This window comes from Cheilinus undulatus, linkage group 11 (assembly GCF_018320785.1).
Source record: "Cheilinus undulatus linkage group 11, ASM1832078v1, whole genome shotgun sequence".
Lineage (NCBI taxonomy): Eukaryota > Metazoa > Chordata > Actinopteri > Labriformes > Labridae > Cheilinus > Cheilinus undulatus.
This window is the reverse complement of record NC_054875.1, coordinates 15160814-15179768: the sequence shown is the minus strand read 5'-3', so window position 1 is coordinate 15179768 and position 18955 is coordinate 15160814. Positions and strand designations below refer to the sequence as shown.

At 38.6% G+C, this 18955-nt stretch overlaps 1 protein-coding gene across 2 annotated transcripts in view; it reads right to left on the bottom strand.

The window, feature by feature from the left end:
• Nucleotides 1–1157: 1157 nt before the first annotated feature.
• Nucleotides 1158–18955, bottom strand: part of sema3h (sema domain, immunoglobulin domain (Ig), short basic domain, secreted, (semaphorin) 3H) — an 86946-nt gene continuing 69148 nt past the window's right edge. Inside the window, exons 10-18 of one of the 2 annotated variants that reach the window (XM_041798307.1) lie at nt 15969–16113; nt 15744–15833; nt 15344–15473; nt 15101–15189; nt 14102–14143; nt 13343–13500; nt 9218–9279; nt 8680–8822; nt 1158–8574 (exon numbers count right to left, since the gene is read on the bottom strand). In XM_041798307.1, coding sequence (XP_041654241.1) covers nt 8119–8574; nt 8680–8822; nt 9218–9279; nt 13343–13500; nt 14102–14143; nt 15101–15189; nt 15344–15473; nt 15744–15833; nt 15969–16113 — 1315 coding nt within the window. In that variant the 3' untranslated portion in view covers nt 1158–8118. The remainder of the gene's footprint in view (nt 8575–8679; nt 8823–9217; nt 9280–13342; nt 13501–14101; nt 14144–15100; nt 15190–15343; nt 15474–15743; nt 15834–15968; nt 16114–18955) is intronic. The other variant, XM_041798308.1, reaches the window with a different exon arrangement.

Below are 18955 nucleotides of genomic sequence, written 5' to 3'. Positions count from 1 at the left end.
GTGTGTCAGGTAATGTACACCGCATTCCAAATTGATGTGCAATAATATTTTTCTCTGATTCTCCTAAATAGTCAATGCAAATGACAGCCAGTATAATTTTCCAGTCGTCAAACGCTAGAGCAACAGAGTTTCAAAATATTTCATAGGTTGTTAAGAACTGAAAATGGTCAATTGTTAAATTTGCAGCATTAGGTCAAACTTACTGAAATCTAAAGTTATTTCAATCAAAAACATCTTAACAGGCCAAGTTTCATGTTAACATAGGACCACTTCTTTGATATCACCTTCACTTTTTTCGCATCCATTGAACTTGTGAGTTTTTGGAGAGTTTCTGCTTGAATTTCTTTGCAGGATATCAGAATATCCTCCCAGAGCTTCTGTTTTGATGTGAACTGCCTCCCACCCTCATAGATCTTTAGCTTGAGGATGCTCCAAAGGTTCTCTATAGGGTTGATGTCAGGGGAGGATGGGGCCACACCATGATTTTTTCTCCTTTTATGCCCATAGCAGCCAATGACACAGAGGTACTCTTTACAGCATGAGATGGTGCATTGTCATGCATGAAGATAATTTTGCTATGGATGGCACTGCTCTTCTTTTTGTACCATGGAAGAAAGTGGTCAGTCAGAAACTTTATATAATTTGTCGTGGTCATTTTCACACCTTCAGGGACCCTAAAGGGGCCTACCAGCTCTCTCCCCATGATTCAGAATACAAATTAATCTGCTTGAACATTAAATATATGTTGTCTTTCTGATGTATTCAGATGACTATAGCTTGAGAGTGATTGGTAAGTCACTGTACTGTTTTTATTCACATTTTGCAGAATGTCCCAACAGGTGCTGACTAGAGAAGTTTGTGTCGGTCATCAAAATGGTTTGAGACATTTTTAGACTTCTGCACAAAAGAAAATATTGGTGGAAGGATTTTAAAGCTTGATAACTTTGATTTTGAGAGAAAATCAGTGGAGCTTTTGTTTGTACAGGTTGCAAATGAAGAAATGTATCTAAACCCATAAAAAGCACCTTGATTCTTAGAATAAGTAACTAAAAACACACTATTAAACTGAATATCATTTGAAAATGTCTTTGTCTTTGTTCTGTGTCCAAACCCATAAAACCAAATAAACCACAAAACACAATCATTTGAAGGCCGACCTTTATACATATTTACAAAAAGATAGACAAAGTTTCCACAAATGAGAGGAGATCAGTCGAACACAGTTTCATTCCGTCTGCAAAGAAGTCATTCTGGGAAATCACAGGAACTTTATATTGGCAGTGAAATGTAAATACAGCAGAATGAGGGTGAAACACGTGAGGTGGGTATACTGAATGGAGAAGCTCTGCACCATGTTTTAAACAGTAAATGTTTGAAATGACTTTCAAGAAAAATGCCTCTTAGAAGCTCTGCCACCTACATGTGTGGTGTTTGCATCTCACATGGATATACGCATTCATATACACACAATATTCACAAGTGGGAGTCCAAGCATTTTCTTGTTTTTTTTAGGGTTTATGCAAACTAGTGGGTGAACAGTGACAAAACAGAAACTGTGAAACTGGGTGTGAACTCAAAATAACATGAAACTTGGCATCTTCTCAGAAGCAAAATGATGGTTTTGAGACCAAAACTTGGTTTTATGTGCCCGAGGGTGGGGATTCTAGCTGGAAGGATAGTTCACTGCCTGCATTTTCAACCAACCAGGACGATAGTGCCTAACAACAGTTACACTGACTGGTCTCAGCTGCATCTTTAAAACTACTATAAAAATCCAACCTCACTAGCCACTGCAGAGGAGGATACTTGCTGGTTGTTTCCTCATTTGGCTGGAATTTAATGTTTAAATAAAGTCTGACAAAACACCATTCCTGATGTCATTTCGATTCTGCCAGCCTCACCCACACGCCCTTTCATTTTAGACGCGGCTGTACCTGACTCTCACACACTCGTCAATGAACCCTCTTTCCTCAAACACGCTCATATTCAGTCGTACCTCTGAACTGGCTAACTCTTTCATGTGGCCAAGGCCTAGAAGCCAAGGGGACCAGGCCCATGCTAATTTTCTCTCTGCTCCGAGCTGTTCTGGTTTATTTTTCTAACAGCATCAAAAGTCTGTCTGATCCATTACTGAGTGCCAAGTTTGGCAGATTCACTGGCTTGGCCTCTGAACCTTCATGTCAGCTCCTCTCACACAGAGGCACACTGTACACACACATACACACTGACGGAAATACATACGACCAGCAGTGCAAAGTGATGGTGTCTGCTGAAGGAATGAGACGTATTTATTCTAATCATGCTCAGAAACATCTTTGAGGGCTGAAATTAAATATATGAAAATAGGAGAGGCTGTTGTTATTGGACTGAACCAAGCACGTAAATGCACCTTCTTCCAAGAAACCATAGAAAATAAAGTTAAAATTTAATTCATTTAGTTCTAGCTCTCTCTTTTTCCTATTGAATTTCCCCCTGAATGTTTTTATTCATTAGTTTCTATATTGCCGCCCTTATACAGTCAAACCTGCACACTCCCACTCTGCTGAGTGCAGTTAAAACTTTTCATCTTATTTTAGTTGCAAGACGACGCAGGTTGTATTTGAAAGTGCCTACAACATACTCCTGTCAATCACAATATTAAATATGTTCTCTGCACAGTGTTAGACAGTAGTATGTAGTATCTCACTGGTATCTAATCTAGGAGAACAGAAGTAAACAGGAGTGAACTATAGTCAAGCTAATTTTCTATTGCCACGAATGCTACGCCGTATCACCTACCAATGTTCTAAAAGAATCTTGTGATATATTTGGATTTTCATGATTTTTCCATAGACAAAAATCAACCTGTGAGACATGTAATAGCCAGTTGAAGATAAGAAGAAAGTAAATCCATGGGCATTTGTGCTGTAAGTGTAATGTAATGAATGCTGAAACAACCATTTCAGACTGGGCGCATGTTTGCTGTGTTAAGGCTGTGTGTCTCCCTGCAGTCACAGCCCTGTCTTTCTTTTTCACCTCTACAAGAAACTTAATTCATTGTATAGTAGGGGTGTAACTGTACGGAAAAATGTTCGGTTCGGTACGTCAGTTTTAAAGTCATACTTCAGTACATTTTCGGTATGGTATTTAAAGCAAACACAACATAGAATTTATTTTCCTTAATTGGGAACTTGAGGGCGTGGCTTGTACACATTGTTTAAATTGCAGCATCAACATTTTAGGCTCTAAGCTCTACTTAGCATATTTTTTTACATTAAAAAATTATATAAAAAATTTGTTAAATAAATGACATACTAATTAGGAACAATATTTCAACCTCCTACCAATCAATACCTTCAATAAATAATAATAATAAAAAAGAATAAATTATGCAAATACTAGCTTTTTAATTTTTTATTGATATATTGACATATTTATACCCTTTCCTATAATTTTCAAATTTTCAAGCTGACCTTGAACACATCATAATATAATTATTTGTTAGCTTGTTAAGTGCACTAATTAACATGCTGATTTCAACACAGACTTGAGCACAGGGTTACTTTAAAACTGATGGGACCTTGTGTAAATTTTGGCAGCACTTTTCACAGCCAATCTGAGCAGATAAGGAGGACGGAGTCTGTCTGGAATCAGAGGATAAGTGTTACCAATGCTATGACCCAGCTGCAGATATTATGGAGTCCCACTCTCCCCCCTGACAAAAAGATTTTAAATGTCCGAATGGAGCTGTGTTTGCTGTTTTTTCTCCTAGTCACATAGGTGTGACCCAGTAATGTTGTTTTTACACTTCCATTTTGAATGCTTAATACAGTGGTTCTCAACTGGTCCGGCCTCAGGACCCACCAGCCTGTCTTACAACAGATTGCGACCCAAGTTTCCAAACAACTTTCAACAACATGTTTAGTTAATTGAATATGTTGCAGTTTGGAGCATGATTGGACCAAAACACCTGATATAAAAAGAAAAGGGACACAACTGACAAGTTTTATACCCTCTTTCCCCATTATTATTTGTCAATTGTTGCCAATTTTACAGAGAACTTGTTAAATTACATCATTATTATGGAAAAAGTAGCTATTTATTGCAAGAAGAGGAGGTAAATTAGTTGAAATGTTCATCAAACATTCAAATTTACCCAATCTCACAGTAAAACAGAGTAAAATAAAATTTGCTGATGCATGTCCAATAAGGACTTCAGGACTTTTGCCACCTTTTGTTTTCAGACGCCTAGTCATGATCCACTGAAAACTGCTCCGTAACCCACTTTTGGATCCCGACCCACCAGTTGAGAACCCCTGCTTTAATAGATCAGATGGGCATGCTGTCAGAGACACAGATGCTTAATATGACCGCACAGCCTCTGTCTTGTGTACTGCTACATTGTCCTCTGTGTATTTCACAAAGTGTTCCCAAACAGGAGACTTTAAGCTGGGAATTTTCAGGCTCTTGATATTGTTTGTTGTGGTTGCTATGATGGTGTGGATTGCACTCACGTTTTCCTGTCTGTATATGAGTGTCGTACACAACTGAACTGTACCAAAGGGCCCATACCAAATCTGTACATTATAAATACAAGTACCTTTACACCCCTATTTTAAAGCCTAACTGAGAAAATAAAAATTCAGAATACCACTCTTTACAAACATGGTGAGTTTCTTCCCCACATCAATGCCATTATGGCTTTTACTTTAAAAAGCACAAACCAGAAGTATATATTGTATACTGTGTTCACCTTCCCCTGTGACATAGTCTAAAGATGTGGACATACATATCTGATAATCAAGGCAAATGTACAGAGAGAAAGGTGCAGCCTGTGGCAAAAATAGGTAAGCTTTCTATTTTCAAGATTCTGCTGCATGAGATGCATGACAGTGTGGCGGTCTGAGAGAATAGACTTATCATGCACACAAAGTGAAAATGAAGCTGTGAAGCAGTCAACCCTCAGCCAGTCTGAAAAGGCCATAATGCTACAGATACCTGTTGTTACTGTCCGCAATGGCACTTTGCATTGTGGGAAACAGTATGAGAGACAGACCAGTCTACCACCCATACCACGATGTACAATTTTTCCCAAATTATATGACATCTGGGTATTTTGACATAGAGCTTTTTAAATTCGGCCAAGCCAGTGTGTACTGCTGGAATAGGAGGGGGTTTCTAATACAATACTCAACTGTCAGACACATCAAACTAATGCTTAAATTTGATGTCACTATTGTTTCCCCATCCAAAGCACCTCTCTAATAAATACCTGCAGAATGGGCCTTATCCTTAAAAAAAAACAAAAAAACAAAAAACAACTTACTGTTGAAAAGGTGGGAGCTGGAAGATGCAGTAACAGGGACAAAAAGAAAGACAGATGCATCTTAAATAAATGCATATGCTGTGGGTGATTATGGTTAAATTATCTCATAGTGTTTCCCAGAATAATCACTTAATAACAAAACAAATAAATACAAAAAGACCATTAAATAGAGACAGAACAAGTTACTCCAACAGTCCAGAGTCCAGTTGATGTCAGTCCAGTTAAGTACTGCCTCAAGTTCCAACTTTTTATATAAAGGCTTCTTTATTTGCAAGAAGCCTGCGTCATCATTTACAGCCAGATGTCATTACCAGCTGGAAGTACAGGAGCAGAAGTATCAAACACCACTTCTTTAGTCGGGCTGGAACCAACCTGAAGTCCCTGGTGGCCCATTTAGGTCCTGAACCACCAGCCGAGAAACATGCATGTTCTGTACAAAGTCTCTGCAGTTATGTTGTCCCACATTGAAGTATGTTTTTCTGTCCATTTCATATCAAACACACAACTGAAAATACTTAAAAATCCACCTTGATATTGTACACAGTTCATTACGTTTGATTTACTGCTAGAACCAAAGGGATTCTTTGTAAAGTGGATACAGAAATGTTCTTAATCGCTACCAATTTAATAATCCTTGCCAATATAACCAAACACGACCTGGGTTATAAAGTTTCAACTCATTACAACCATTTAAAAAACATTCAATCATAAATGCCATGAGAAATTTATATTTTTCTAAGGCTTGGTTTTACCTCGTCCAGTAGCAGCTTCACATCTTTCCTGGACATCTGAAAATAAGGAACTTTAGTCTGGCACAGACTAAAAGATTATTAAAATCTGAAGTGATTTTGAAAATGTCAGAGAACCGACACTTGATGACAAATAATGACAGATTTAAACGTTTTCTTCTTATAGTGTTCGGTGTGCAACGAGATAGACAACACAGCACATCATACACTAACAACTTCTATTCACAAACAACCAAAGCCTTGCTCTCAAAACTCAAAACTTTGCTTAATAAACAAAACTTCAGCGTAAATAAACTCAATATGGTGATTAGCTAAATCATCAGTCAACCCCAAATCATCAAATTGGTCTTCCTTTTCTGACGTCCATCTAAATCGAAGTTTTTGCGTTTTCTTTTGTTACCATGGCTGTGTTTGCTGTGCTTCCTTCTTCAGTTATTTTGCTTTCTGAATGGCCCTCATTCTGCTCTGCATCACAAGAGTGTGCTTGGCTGTCCTTGGCATTTCCCTCACAACGCTGGATTGCTTATCTTAAATACTGAATGTGTTTAATATTTCAAATTGTACCAATTATTTCGAGCCTTCTTAGGAGGGTAAAATTGCTCTTAACATACCACATATCAATTGAAAATCTGCCAAAATAACCTTTAGAATCATCAAATAATTGGGCTTTTGCTCTGAAAAGAAAATAGAGCCTGCAGTTTATGTGCAGACATGCACAATAAACCTCATACCTTACATGTTCTGACAAATAAAAAATGACAATATAGGATAGATCATTTTTTCTGACATTATTAAACAAGGTTTAAATGTTTTACCAACATCTATACTAAGTGCTCTGTTGCGTGGCATTAAACCAGTGCCTGATATGACTTGGAATTGTGAACCTGTAGCATAAACATAATGGAAACGTCTCCTGCAGTGCGTCTTTGTGGCTGCAGCCTCCTGGGAAAGTAGATCTGTGACCTCATCAAAGGCATCGCTGTGCTTTCTGTGCCTTTTATCTTTGTGGTTGTGGTCTGCCATCTCATAGTCAAACCCTACTTATCTAAAGAAACCAAAAACTCTCACCGTAGGTGGACCGCTACTAAATATTCATTTTGGAGAAAAATAACTCATCAGTGCTATTCAGTGCTTTTCACAACTGGCAGCACTTATTCAAAAGTCTTTAAGCAACCATCAATGCTGATTATTTTCCAACTGAAGGTTTTACATTGAAACATAATCCATTACAGAGAAAATCAAAACGACTTTCTATTTCAGCTGAGTTTAGCTGCTAATTACACAACTGTTTATGGAACAGTCTCTGCGAATGTTCAGACTTCTGAGATGGCTTTGGCATTTATTATTCTACAGAATAGCTTATTGATGAAGAGCTTTTGAGCATTTAAGCCTGAGGGTGATGAAGGCCAGTGGATGGAGTGTCACTGAAATTCAAATGCAACACATAGTAACTTCTGGAAAATGTTGCTCACAACTGCAGTCAGTTTATGGCTGGAGGGTAGAAAGTCGATCTAAAAACATCTGTTTTGCTCTGAGGAATAATCAACAGTGTATATGTTGTTTGGGCAAAAACATGCAGTGTCGTCAGTATGGCTCTTTAAGGCAGAGCTCATTACAGAAGTTGGATGACTCCTTGTTTTAGAATTACATTTTTTTTTTTTTATGTAAATGCTCCAAATCTAAACCATCCTCTCAGTAATTGATCTAGACATGCTGTTCATCCTTCATTCAGCATGCTCTGCAGCCTAAAGTATTGAGCTTTTTATTCACAAGTCTTTCGTCCACATGTAGCGGTCCTTGCCGTTCACACCCTCCTGTACATACTTCTGTTGTTTGTGTGTAGCTTAGTTTGAAAGTCTGTCGTCATATTTGAAAGGATGCCTTTTTTTGTTTGAAGGTAAGTGCATGCGCATGTTGAAGTCTCTGTACATACAGTATGTTTATCTCAGTGTTTAAGTTAAGTGTGTGTCTTAGTGTGTATGTTAACATTTGTGTGTGTGTGATGTAAATGTGCATGCGTGTCTAGAAGTCCTTTAAGATCCACACTCTTGTTCCGCGACACATTCAGGCACTCCTTGGTGCCCTCAGCTGTGGCTTGCTCCTGCTCTTCCTCCCTGCTGCTCTTCCTCCCCCTCCTCCCGCTCTTCCTCCCCCGTGCTTGTGCCTCTCCCCCCTCTCTTTCTCCTTGTTCGGCTTCACCATGATCTCACTGTGGCGACGGTGGTTACGTGGGGGTCTGTATCCCAGCGCCCGGCAGTGCTGGCCGATGTTCCCTGGGTGAACCAGAGCCATCACGTCCTCGTACCAGGGCTGGATCCCTGCGCTCTGATAGGACGAGCTGGACCAGGAGGCGAGGAGGCTGTTGGCTGAGGGGCTCCAGACAGCAAGGCGAACAGTGACAGCGGTCCAGTGGTAGCCATGCTCCTCCACCTGGCAGTGATAGACGCCACTGTGAGATAATTCAGCCTGACGGATCAGAACGCCTCGCTCGATCACCACCAGCTGGTCGCCTGTTACCACCTGGAGAGAGAAAAAGAGAGGCAAAATTTGAATTCTGGGTTCATTTACTTTATATGTCAGTACAGTCAAACTGAAAGTTGAATACAGATTTTATATTCTGTGTACCTGGTTAAGTTCTGGACTGTTCTCTCCAGCCTGTTTGTACCAGGTAACAGCAGCATGTCTGGATCGAGGCAGGCACTCCAGGTAAGTGCTGTTGCCCTCAACAACCATCATCACCCTCTGCTCCGCCTCCACCTGTAGACCAGCTGAATGGCATTAAGAAAAAAAGAAAGACTGGTCAGATATCTGGTCATTGTTCTTTGTTTTCATTAAATATAGTTTAATCTAAACCAGTCTGAGCCCGCCTTAGGTGTGTGCACCACTTGGAAATATATGTCACCAATGGGACAATAAAGAGTATCGTATTGTTCTGTATCATTTAGTTTCATGAATGTATGAAACAAAAATGCACAATGCATAATCCATACACATACAAGATAGTGAAGCTCTCAAAGATGAAAAAAACTGTATATAGACATGCAAATTGAATAAATCTTCATATATAAAACATTAATGCAATAAAATGGTTATTCAAAATAAAATTCAGTGTAGGTAAGGCATTTTAAAGTAAGACTCAAGAAAGCCATACTTAGCATCCTACCTCCCTGTCTGACGCACTGAGTCAGTGGATCTTCATCTTCTCCTAAGTGGCGAGCGTTCCTCCTGCGAAGGAAAACACATCAAATTACTGTGAGGAAAGAATTACAACCTATTGGTTACTCAGCAGGTCTGAAGTGGTCATTCATACACCATGTTACAAATTGTCTCTGTTGAATAAACAATTCTTGAAATTTGCTGAAAATCACATATTAATCAAAGAACATACATCTTATATCTTTTGCAAAAGCAAACGCTACATCCCATAGTATATGCCCTCTTCTTAAATGATACTTTGCTTGAACTTTACACATAAACACCAAATAACTGCTGTAGATCTTTCCACTACCAGTGGCACATGTCTGTGCTAAACATGCTCAGTATCAAAGCACTATTAGTGATGTTTTTTTTCATTCATAACCTACTAAAACCATGAACATAACTGTTGTTGAGAGATGAAATCTCCTTATTCTCCAGTGAACTAAAGATGACACGCATACAACATAAAGTATACATTACCACAAGAGCTTTATTTCATATTTTTTATACACACTTTAATTAAAAATTACATTTTAACACTTCCTGAATCGTAAGGGCCGGGATAAAGTACTGGAAGCATAAACTTCATCCTACTCCTTTTCAAACATTTACTGTTAAACTTATGTTGGATATATTTGCTGAATTTATTGTTGAGGTTCTCTTAATAACGTTTTTTTTAAATTTCAGTCATTTATTTATAATTACACTACTTATTTTTTAAATGTTCAAAACAATGGTACTAAAAGCAATCAAAACTCAGTATGCATGGAGCAGAACAGCCTAGATTTACACAAAAAGAAGGATGCCTGCAGGCTAGTTCAGGGAGACAACTGGAGCAATACTGATTTCACACCTGACATGCATCATTATCCAATCACCTGACAAACTTCCTCCCAACTGGCTGTGTACTTAAGCTGTAAGACTGCTGGTCTCTCCCTCTGCTCTGCCATTGCCAGTTCTGCCCTGAAACAGTACTGCACTCCTGCTGTCAACCCACATACCACCTGGAGGGCTCCCAAGGGGTTAATACAGTATCTCATCACTCTTTAGATTCAGCATGTAAAATAAATCTGCAAGGAGTGATGAGGATGCAACCCAGACACCAAACAATGTTCTGCTGCTACAATAACAGATGTGTGCTGTCTGACAGAACTATAGAGCTAGATACGCCACTCAGGACAGTACTTGGAGGTCCCTCGTGTTAATCCCTGTATGATCTAACTGGTTACATGTGTCTACACATGTGCATCAGGGTTGAAATGATTGCTAATTAAGTTTGTGGTTTCAGTGACAGTGATTAGAAATTAACAAACGCAGGCTGTCAGTCTTGAATGATGTGTGTGTCGTAGTTTTAGAGTAATACAACACAGACACAGGGCAACACTTTATTTGAAAAAGTATGGTTAAGACTGTCATAATCATGACATGACAACAGTCACTATCTTGGAGGAGGCTTTATGAATGTTGCCATGGAGCGTCATTTGGTCAATTATGTCACCTTTGCCTTTTTTTGGGAAGTCTTTGTCATGACAACTTGACATTAACATGTCATAGCAGACCTGTGCATCAAACTAAACTATTTAGCTTGATCTATTAACATTACACTAACCTGTCTGATGTGATTGCCTTAAAATTGGCTGTCACTGGATCATTATAAAAGTGTAATAAATATGTTCCTGACCTCCGGTAGAGTGGGACACTTTGGACTAGTTATTAAGATGTTACTCAATATCATGACAGTCAGATAGTTTTATTACAGAGTAATGAACAAGTTCCCCTCTTCTGGTTCAGATTTCCCCCCCTCTGATGATACATTTTTATAGCCGGGGGGGGATATGTTTTTGTCCCTGTCTCTGCTCGGACTGAATTCCTTCTACTCTGTGGTCTAATCTCAGCATTCACTGATCCACTGAAACACTGATGACACACGACCAAAATCCGAAATTTATGTTCTCATACTGTGGTCCGAATTGTCGCTTACAGCGTGAGTTCTCACACTGATGAGTGAAATTAGGATGGACCAGGGTCAGCACAAGGATTACAACTTTGTTTGGGCCAATTAATATCTGAAGTTTAAACCATTTCCCTTCTTATCTTGAATAAAATGCTGGAGATTATGTGTTCATTGATCGTGGAGAGAGAGAAGTAGAGAGAAAGAGAGAGGGAGAGAGTGAGATAAGAGCAGCCTGCTTCACTGTCAGTCTGAGCTTCAGTCAGTTTAATTTTTGCTTTATGACAATATAAAAACAATTAGATAAGCCAGGAACATCCCAGCTTTAACTCCCGTCTTTCCTTCTTTGTTTTGACAGTTTTTGTTGTGTCATAAAGACATGTTAATCCAGTGGTGAATTAATGTGGCTTTCAGCAGGTCCAGCATTAGTGACTGTGGATGACATCGATTGGGGAAAGGAGTTGATAAAACTTTGAGAAGTTTTTGGACTTTTACCTGTTGAGATTTGAGTTTGTCCTCATGTAGCTCTCTCTCTGTCCCTAATGGATCATCTGATGATCAGCTCAGAGAAGTTTATAGAGGAAAAATGCCCTGATGTTTCTGAATCTGCTCGTGGCTCAGCAAGTGTCTAAGTCAGAAATTCATCCACATCTAGTCATTCAGGTATTGCGCTCTATTCTTAGTTACTTACTTATTTATTTATCTATTTTTTTTTTTCATCATTATTTGTTTATTGTATTTTTCTCATATTGTGTTGTTATTTAGGTCTGTTCTGTACAGACCTGATGTAGTCTATTTACTGTCTGGATGGGTTTTAGACAATATAGTGGGTGGATTTTATTACACAGAATGTTGTTATGACCTATGCACTGTTTGTAACCCTTGTTAAATTCTGTGCTATAATAATAAATAAAGATGTTGGATAAAGAGAAATTCATCCACGTCATGAGTAGCTAATTAAGTCGAGGTCGGCTGTTGTGTCCTCACAAACTTCACACCTCAAACTCAAAAAACATCAGGTTAGAATAGGCTTGAAGGCTCACAGTGTATGCCCGGCTACAGATTAAAGGCCAGTAGCAAGAATCGTTCAAAACTGAGAGCCCGCAAGAATTAATTTCTAAACACTGCCACTGAAACCAAAAACTCAAACTCAGTCTTACAGCTTAAGTACACAGCCAGTTGGGAAGGAGTTTGTCAGGTAATTGGATAATGATGCATGTCAGCTGTGAAATCAGTATTGCTCCAGTTGTCTCCCTGAACTAGCCTGCAGGCATCGCTCTTTTTGTGTAAATCTAGGCTGTTCTGCTCCATGCATACTGAGTTTTGATTGCTTTTAGTACCATTATTTGGATTACTTTTAAAAAAGAAAATTATTTTAATTAATAAGTACATGACTAAAGCGATAAAAATAAGTCATTAAGTGAACCTCAACAATAATTTGACCAGATAACACTTGTTGGCAACATTCATAAAGCCTCCTTCATGTTAATGCCAGTCCTATGCAAACCCATTCAAATAAAGAGGGACCTGACACATTCTCAAACCTGGTCTAACATTTTGCTCCCTGTTGTATCGCACTTCAGTTACTATAACTTATTTCCACAATGCAGTATTTTTTTAGTTTAGCATTTAAGAGGTAATTAAAAGCTCTAATTTGCAAGGTTTAGCTGCAATATTCTCAAGTTAGCTTGATCTTAAAGTAGGGTAAACACTGCTGTTTCGTTTGACATCAGTTTGCACAAAAATGCTCCTGATCCTGACTCTAACCCTCCCTGATGTTGTGTGTTTAAGAGTAGAGATGTTGTCCGATTTTATAGCAGCACCAGAGGACAGAGCTGGGCCTCAACTACAGCATCAGTGCTGGCAAACTTCAAAACATGTTATTCGTCATTCTTAGTAATGGAACAAGTTGTTGGTTAAGTGGAAAAAATGCATACAATTCAATCAGAATGACATATAGTGTAATTTGAACCATATTTCAAACTATCATCATCACATCAGGTTGAAATCTGATTTAAGTAATTGGTTCCATGTGTTTTTTTCTTTGTCAATTCATTTCAGTAAAAGAAATATTAAATTTGTGATGGACATCCAACAAAATCACATTAGATTTGTTTACAGATGTAACCTTCCACCTACCTTCGCACGGTGGGCATGAAGGGGCTGCAGGCATGCCCGTCCCAGGTGCAGTAGGGATCTCTGGCCAGGCAGCACTCAGCACATGCCTGGCCGTACAGCTCACACTGGTACAGAGCCAGTTGGGACACGCCCTCTCTGGAGCCCACAAACAACCACTGCTGGAGGACGAGGAGAAGAGAGTGGGGGATGAATACAGAAATAGAGTTGGAATGGAAAAGGAGGAGAAAAGAGAAAGAGAAGGAAAATAATGAGGGAGGGCCAAGAGAGAAATAGAGCAATCAGTTTGCTCTTATAAACAGAAAGACACATTGACAATCAACAGCCACACCACAGTCATTCCACAGCTAGGGGTGTGTGCGTGCATGTGTGTGTGCATATGTTTGTGAGATAGAGGGAGAGAAGAAGAGCTACAGAAACATGGAGATGCTTACTTTATATAATATTGATGTGTTTATGTCTTTGTGTCCTGTTTTGTGGGCAAGCTTATGCTTTTTTTCATAAAACCCAAACTATTTTAATAATGCAGAGTATAATTCTCTCTCTGTCTCTCTGTTTTAAGTGTGTGTGTTTGGTATCTCATCATTATTGCTCTGAGTGAGGTACGGTAACCATAGCAACTAGTGATGAAGCTGTCCTTGGAGATACAAGGTAGAGAAATGAGTGATAAGTGCAAAGTCGTGCATGCTCCTGATTGTGTCTATGTGAGTGTAGAGGAGTTTAGAAGTTTGCAAGTTTCTGTCTCCGTCGCTCATCTGTTACCTTTTTCTTTGAGAGTGTCATGGCTGTCACAGGTGATTTGTGCTGTAAGGAGAAGAGAGAAAAATGAGAAACTCAAACAGCACAAAATGACAACGCTAAATAGATAGAAGGGAAATGTAAGAAGATCAGGAATTTGTTTAAAAATCCCCGCATGTGTCTACAAACCACAACAATTTTAAACAGCTATAATTGATAGACCTGATCTCATAGTCTGGTAATCAAACACTTTCCATCAAAATCACAAAGATGTCTCTAAGAGCCCGTATTTTACATTAAGAGCTGAAAAATAACCTCATGCTGTGACCATTTTCAGACAAAGAAATCCCCACATCAGTCAGGGTGAACACAGAGGGCTGGAGCCTCCTGTGAACATTAATATTTGGCTGAACTTTTGTTGTCTTTCTTATAACTATGTGCAGCTGGAGTATTTCTGAAAATGTGTTTAGAATCTAAAAACCATAACATGTTAGGAAAAAAGTAAATTAGTATCATGTGTGATGGCATACCATACATACTATATGTCAGTTTATAGCTGAAAATGTACAATATGATGAGAGGAGTTATCACGCTGGATTAAACCTGGATTAAACCTGGATTAAGCTGTTACATCTGTGCACGTATATTTAAAGGTGTTTTTTTTTTTATTAAGAGAATTTTGCATTATGTACACTATTTATGATGGTTAAGCTATGATTGGTTTAAATCATGATTGAATTGATTCTTTTTTGCATTGCACTGCAGATAAAAGTGAAGACTGAAACTCTATGCTGCATTTCCTTAACTCAGTTAAGCTATTGTTTGACCTAGTTTGAAGAGTCCGATGTTACATTTTAAGACCTAAGGGAAATGTCAGGACAACAATGTGTGGTAAATAAAGAAAAGGCAGGGATAATACATTTAAAATCTGGAACACATCACCATTAGCTACAGAATGCAGAGTAACAAAGCCCCTGACTTCAGCACTGAGCTGCTGTCACGTTGCTTTTGTTGCTGTTTTACCTGAAAGACCTGCAGTTGTTCCAGAGTGACCTCCTGACTCTGGCCTTGTTCTCTGGGCAGATGGATGGCCTTCAGCACCAGACCCGAGTCTGCAGAGATAGAAATGAAATGAAAACTTTTAGTGACCTGTGAGTTGAAAAGCCAATTAAAAATGGACCATAGCCTGCGGTTGGCCTGCGTTTGGCTCGCGTTTGGACTGCCTGGCTGTTAGCCAAAAGAAAATTCCTTCTGCATGTTCTCTACCTGTGCCGATAAAAAGGACGTCGTAGGTTCCATCCACAGCCTCCACCCTGTCCACCAGCAGTTTACTGAACTTGTAGTGTACACCTACTCTTACCAGGAGGGGGCGCTCACCCAGTGGCAGCACATTTTCCTAAAACAGAATGACATTCAAGTTTTATTTTCATTTAAAAACAGAAAATGATTTATACATTGGGCTGATATAAAGTGCTTGTTATTCATTACAGTAATATGTTTCAGTGTTGGAGTGGTGTTCTTTTGAAGGGACTGTTAAATAAATGAATATCTTAATCTTACTAAGGAATGAAGACAAAAATAGAACATTGTCTTGACCCCAGTGTAAAGGAGGCCACTGTTAATTTAATTAGACTGGATCAATTTCATAAAGTGAAACCAGCTGAACCTGCAGCAGTGGATGAGTCCTGCTGAAGAAGATGACGTCATCGGGATATTCTCTGGTCGAGCTGTAACTTCCATATGTACTGCTGGGACACTGAGGAGAGAAATACAAGGAAAAAAAAGTCAAAGGATAGGAATGCTGACACCACCAGAATTTACATAAGGTATTTTATTTTGCTATAGTAGTCAACTCACTAGTTTATGAAGGTGGGTTTAAGTATTTACTTACAGTTCCTGGTCGTGGGTAGGGAACCTTGCCTGTGAACTCTGCCCACTTATACTGAGGTCCCTCCTTATGCAGGAAGTTTCCCTTAAAAGCTCGAACCACGTCCTCCATTCGGTAAACACACACCGCTGAACCATTCAGGATATCACTGAAAGAAACAAAGACAGACAGAGGGTGAAATGTCATTCACAACAGATTTATAAAATCTTTCCATCCCTAATGCCTTTAGTGCTCATGAATAAAACATATGTTAAGCCCATCTTCATGATTTCATTTGATGAGTTGCAATGGTCTTAAAGCAGTGAGTTAAACAAGAAAGTAATGAACTGTAGGAACTGTATAAAGAGCAATGAGTCATTGTGGTTTTTCAGCTTGAAGCAGTTTACATTCACTGAATGTGCTCCAAACTTAAGTCCAGCCTGGATTAATACTCTGCAGCTCACAGCACATCAGTCTCCACCACAACACAGCACATCCTCTAGGCTAAGAGCAGCTAAGATCATGGTGAAGGTTGTGGTTATGTGTGTCGAAGTTAAAGATTCCAGCAGGCTGATTGGCTGAGCTGCTAGAAACAGTACAAAAAGAAAGACTGTGTGGTGATGTATCATGGTGGTCTCTTTCAGGTCAGATGGCTGACATGTGCAGAATGTTTAGTCTCTTGCATCTCTCGCAAAACTCACTGCGGACTTCTGGGATGTTCCAATATGAAAGAGCTGCAAAAACATCCTTTAAAGTTAGTTTGACTCTTGCTTCTGCTAGACACTGATGGGAAAGGTATTTCGGATCCTCTTTCTCTCAACTTTTCTAGTATTTTTTCTGATAAGGTAAGATTAAAGGCCTAAAACTTAACTAATAAAGCCTGATGTTTTTTAAAAACAAACTATGGCAAGTGAAAGAAGGGGAAGTATTCAGTTAGCCAGATGGTGGTTATTCCAGGTTGATCCAAAAGTCAACTGGACTTGGTTTCACCATCAACATGCCTTCATATAAACTGTCATATTTCCTTGAGGTGAATATTTTTTTAAATCTTAGCACACATTCTGACAGATGATCTAAATGCATTGTGATGGTTTAATACCTTAGGCTCTGATGTTTCAGACTTTGAATGCAAACAAATAAATACAAAGCAAGTCAGACTGACAAAGCCAATAAATAAACACATGAACAAAAAACTTCTGTGTGCAACCATGACTGAAGTAGAAAGACAAGTTTCCATTCACATGGGATGACATTTCTGCACTCTGCAGCGCTGCGGTTAGACCCCACCCTGGGTGATGCTTTGGATTTCCATCCGATCCCTGCTGAGATTCCAGACACTTTCCAAAACCCAGAAACAGACCAACTCCCTGCTATGCACTGCCAAATGTTGTCATACTTTTGCTGCTACTGTAGAGCTCTGGCGTCTGCCTCTGAAACTGAGTTATTCTCAGAACATGTGCTGCCTGCAGAATGTTGGAAGAGAATTACAAACAGGCTTTTTGTTGCTTATTTTCTCAGAATTTTATTCATTTCATTTTCACCCTGTGTTTTCTGGCAAAACTATTTTTCAGTGTTGGTGTCAGTACGTGTTCAGCTCTTCCGTTTTCTTTGGGGCTAAGATGAGAGCTGTTTTAAGTGTCAGCCACTTTTCCATCCATCTGTTGCCTGTCAGTTTTAAAGTGTCTGTCTGCCTTATGTCATGTACTCTGACTTATTTGTGACACTGCCCTGTCTCTAAGGAAACAGGAAAGGGCTTTTCTTCTCCACTCTGTTATGACTGTCTCAAACCAACTTACAACCAATTACCATTTTGAAGATACAAACAAAAAACATCATGGGAGTATAGTCAGACACTTCTGAGCTGTGTCACACTGTCCATGTTTTGTCATTGTTTTGTTATTTTTTTCTCTGGTATGTGTTTGATTTGTTTTCCTTCATGGTTGTTTCAGATTGGTAATTTTAAAGTTGCTCTTATCTCTGAATGTAATTTTTTAAAGAAATGGCACATGCTAGAATATCATCAAGAAGTTACAAAATATAATTGAGCTTTTTAAATGAGAAGTCTTGATAGAAGACAAACATAATAACTTCAATTTTCCAGACCTCACACACAAACTTTTCCAGTTATAGTATTGTTAATAAGGTTGCGATGATATAGGCTCACACGCACTCACTCATTTTAAACAGAAAGCTGGTCCTGCAAGGCACTCTGCAACTCTGTTCTGAAAAGTTTTTTATGAAATGAAGTTGCTATTATTATTTAAGAATATATATATTTTATTCAACAACCAGAGTGACAGAAAATCTTGCTGTCTGAGTGTAACACTCAGATTGTGAATGTGAAAAAAGTATTCACGTCCCAGCTGAAGCATCCCTGATGTACAATCAATAATATCTTTCATTGTTAATCTTCATATGAAAGCATGCATCTGTTCCATTATATGTTTCATCATCATTATGATACCTTTATAAAGCTTCACTTTAACTTCATAGAAGATGAGCTCTTTCAAGTTTCTTGTTTTATGGAAGTATAATATATTTACATACAGATATTTAAATAGGTGTTTATCTCTGAATTAGTGCTTCACTGAAAAACTGGTGCATTACTTTTTTTATCCGTGATTTATGTTAATAAAATAAAAAGTAAACTGCACTGGATAAATACTGCTCATTTATATTAATTAAATTTTCACTTAAACAAATGTATTTCCCTCTTATTTTGGTCTTTAAGGTCTCACCCACACGGAGATGAAAACAATATATTTCTTTTTCATTTTGAAAAAGTTTTCCGTAAATACGGGATTGTTTCAGGAAATGTCCACGTAAGCATAGAACCACTGAAAATGACTGAAAACGCTATAGTATATATGCCAAGCCTGTAAGTAGTGCTGTAAAAGAGAGAAGAAGATTACAGAAAACTACCACAAACTTCTCCTGGTTGCCCTTCTGGTTGTTTTCCATGGTGTACTTAAGAACCAGAGGTGTCAAAAGTATTCACATTCATTACTCAG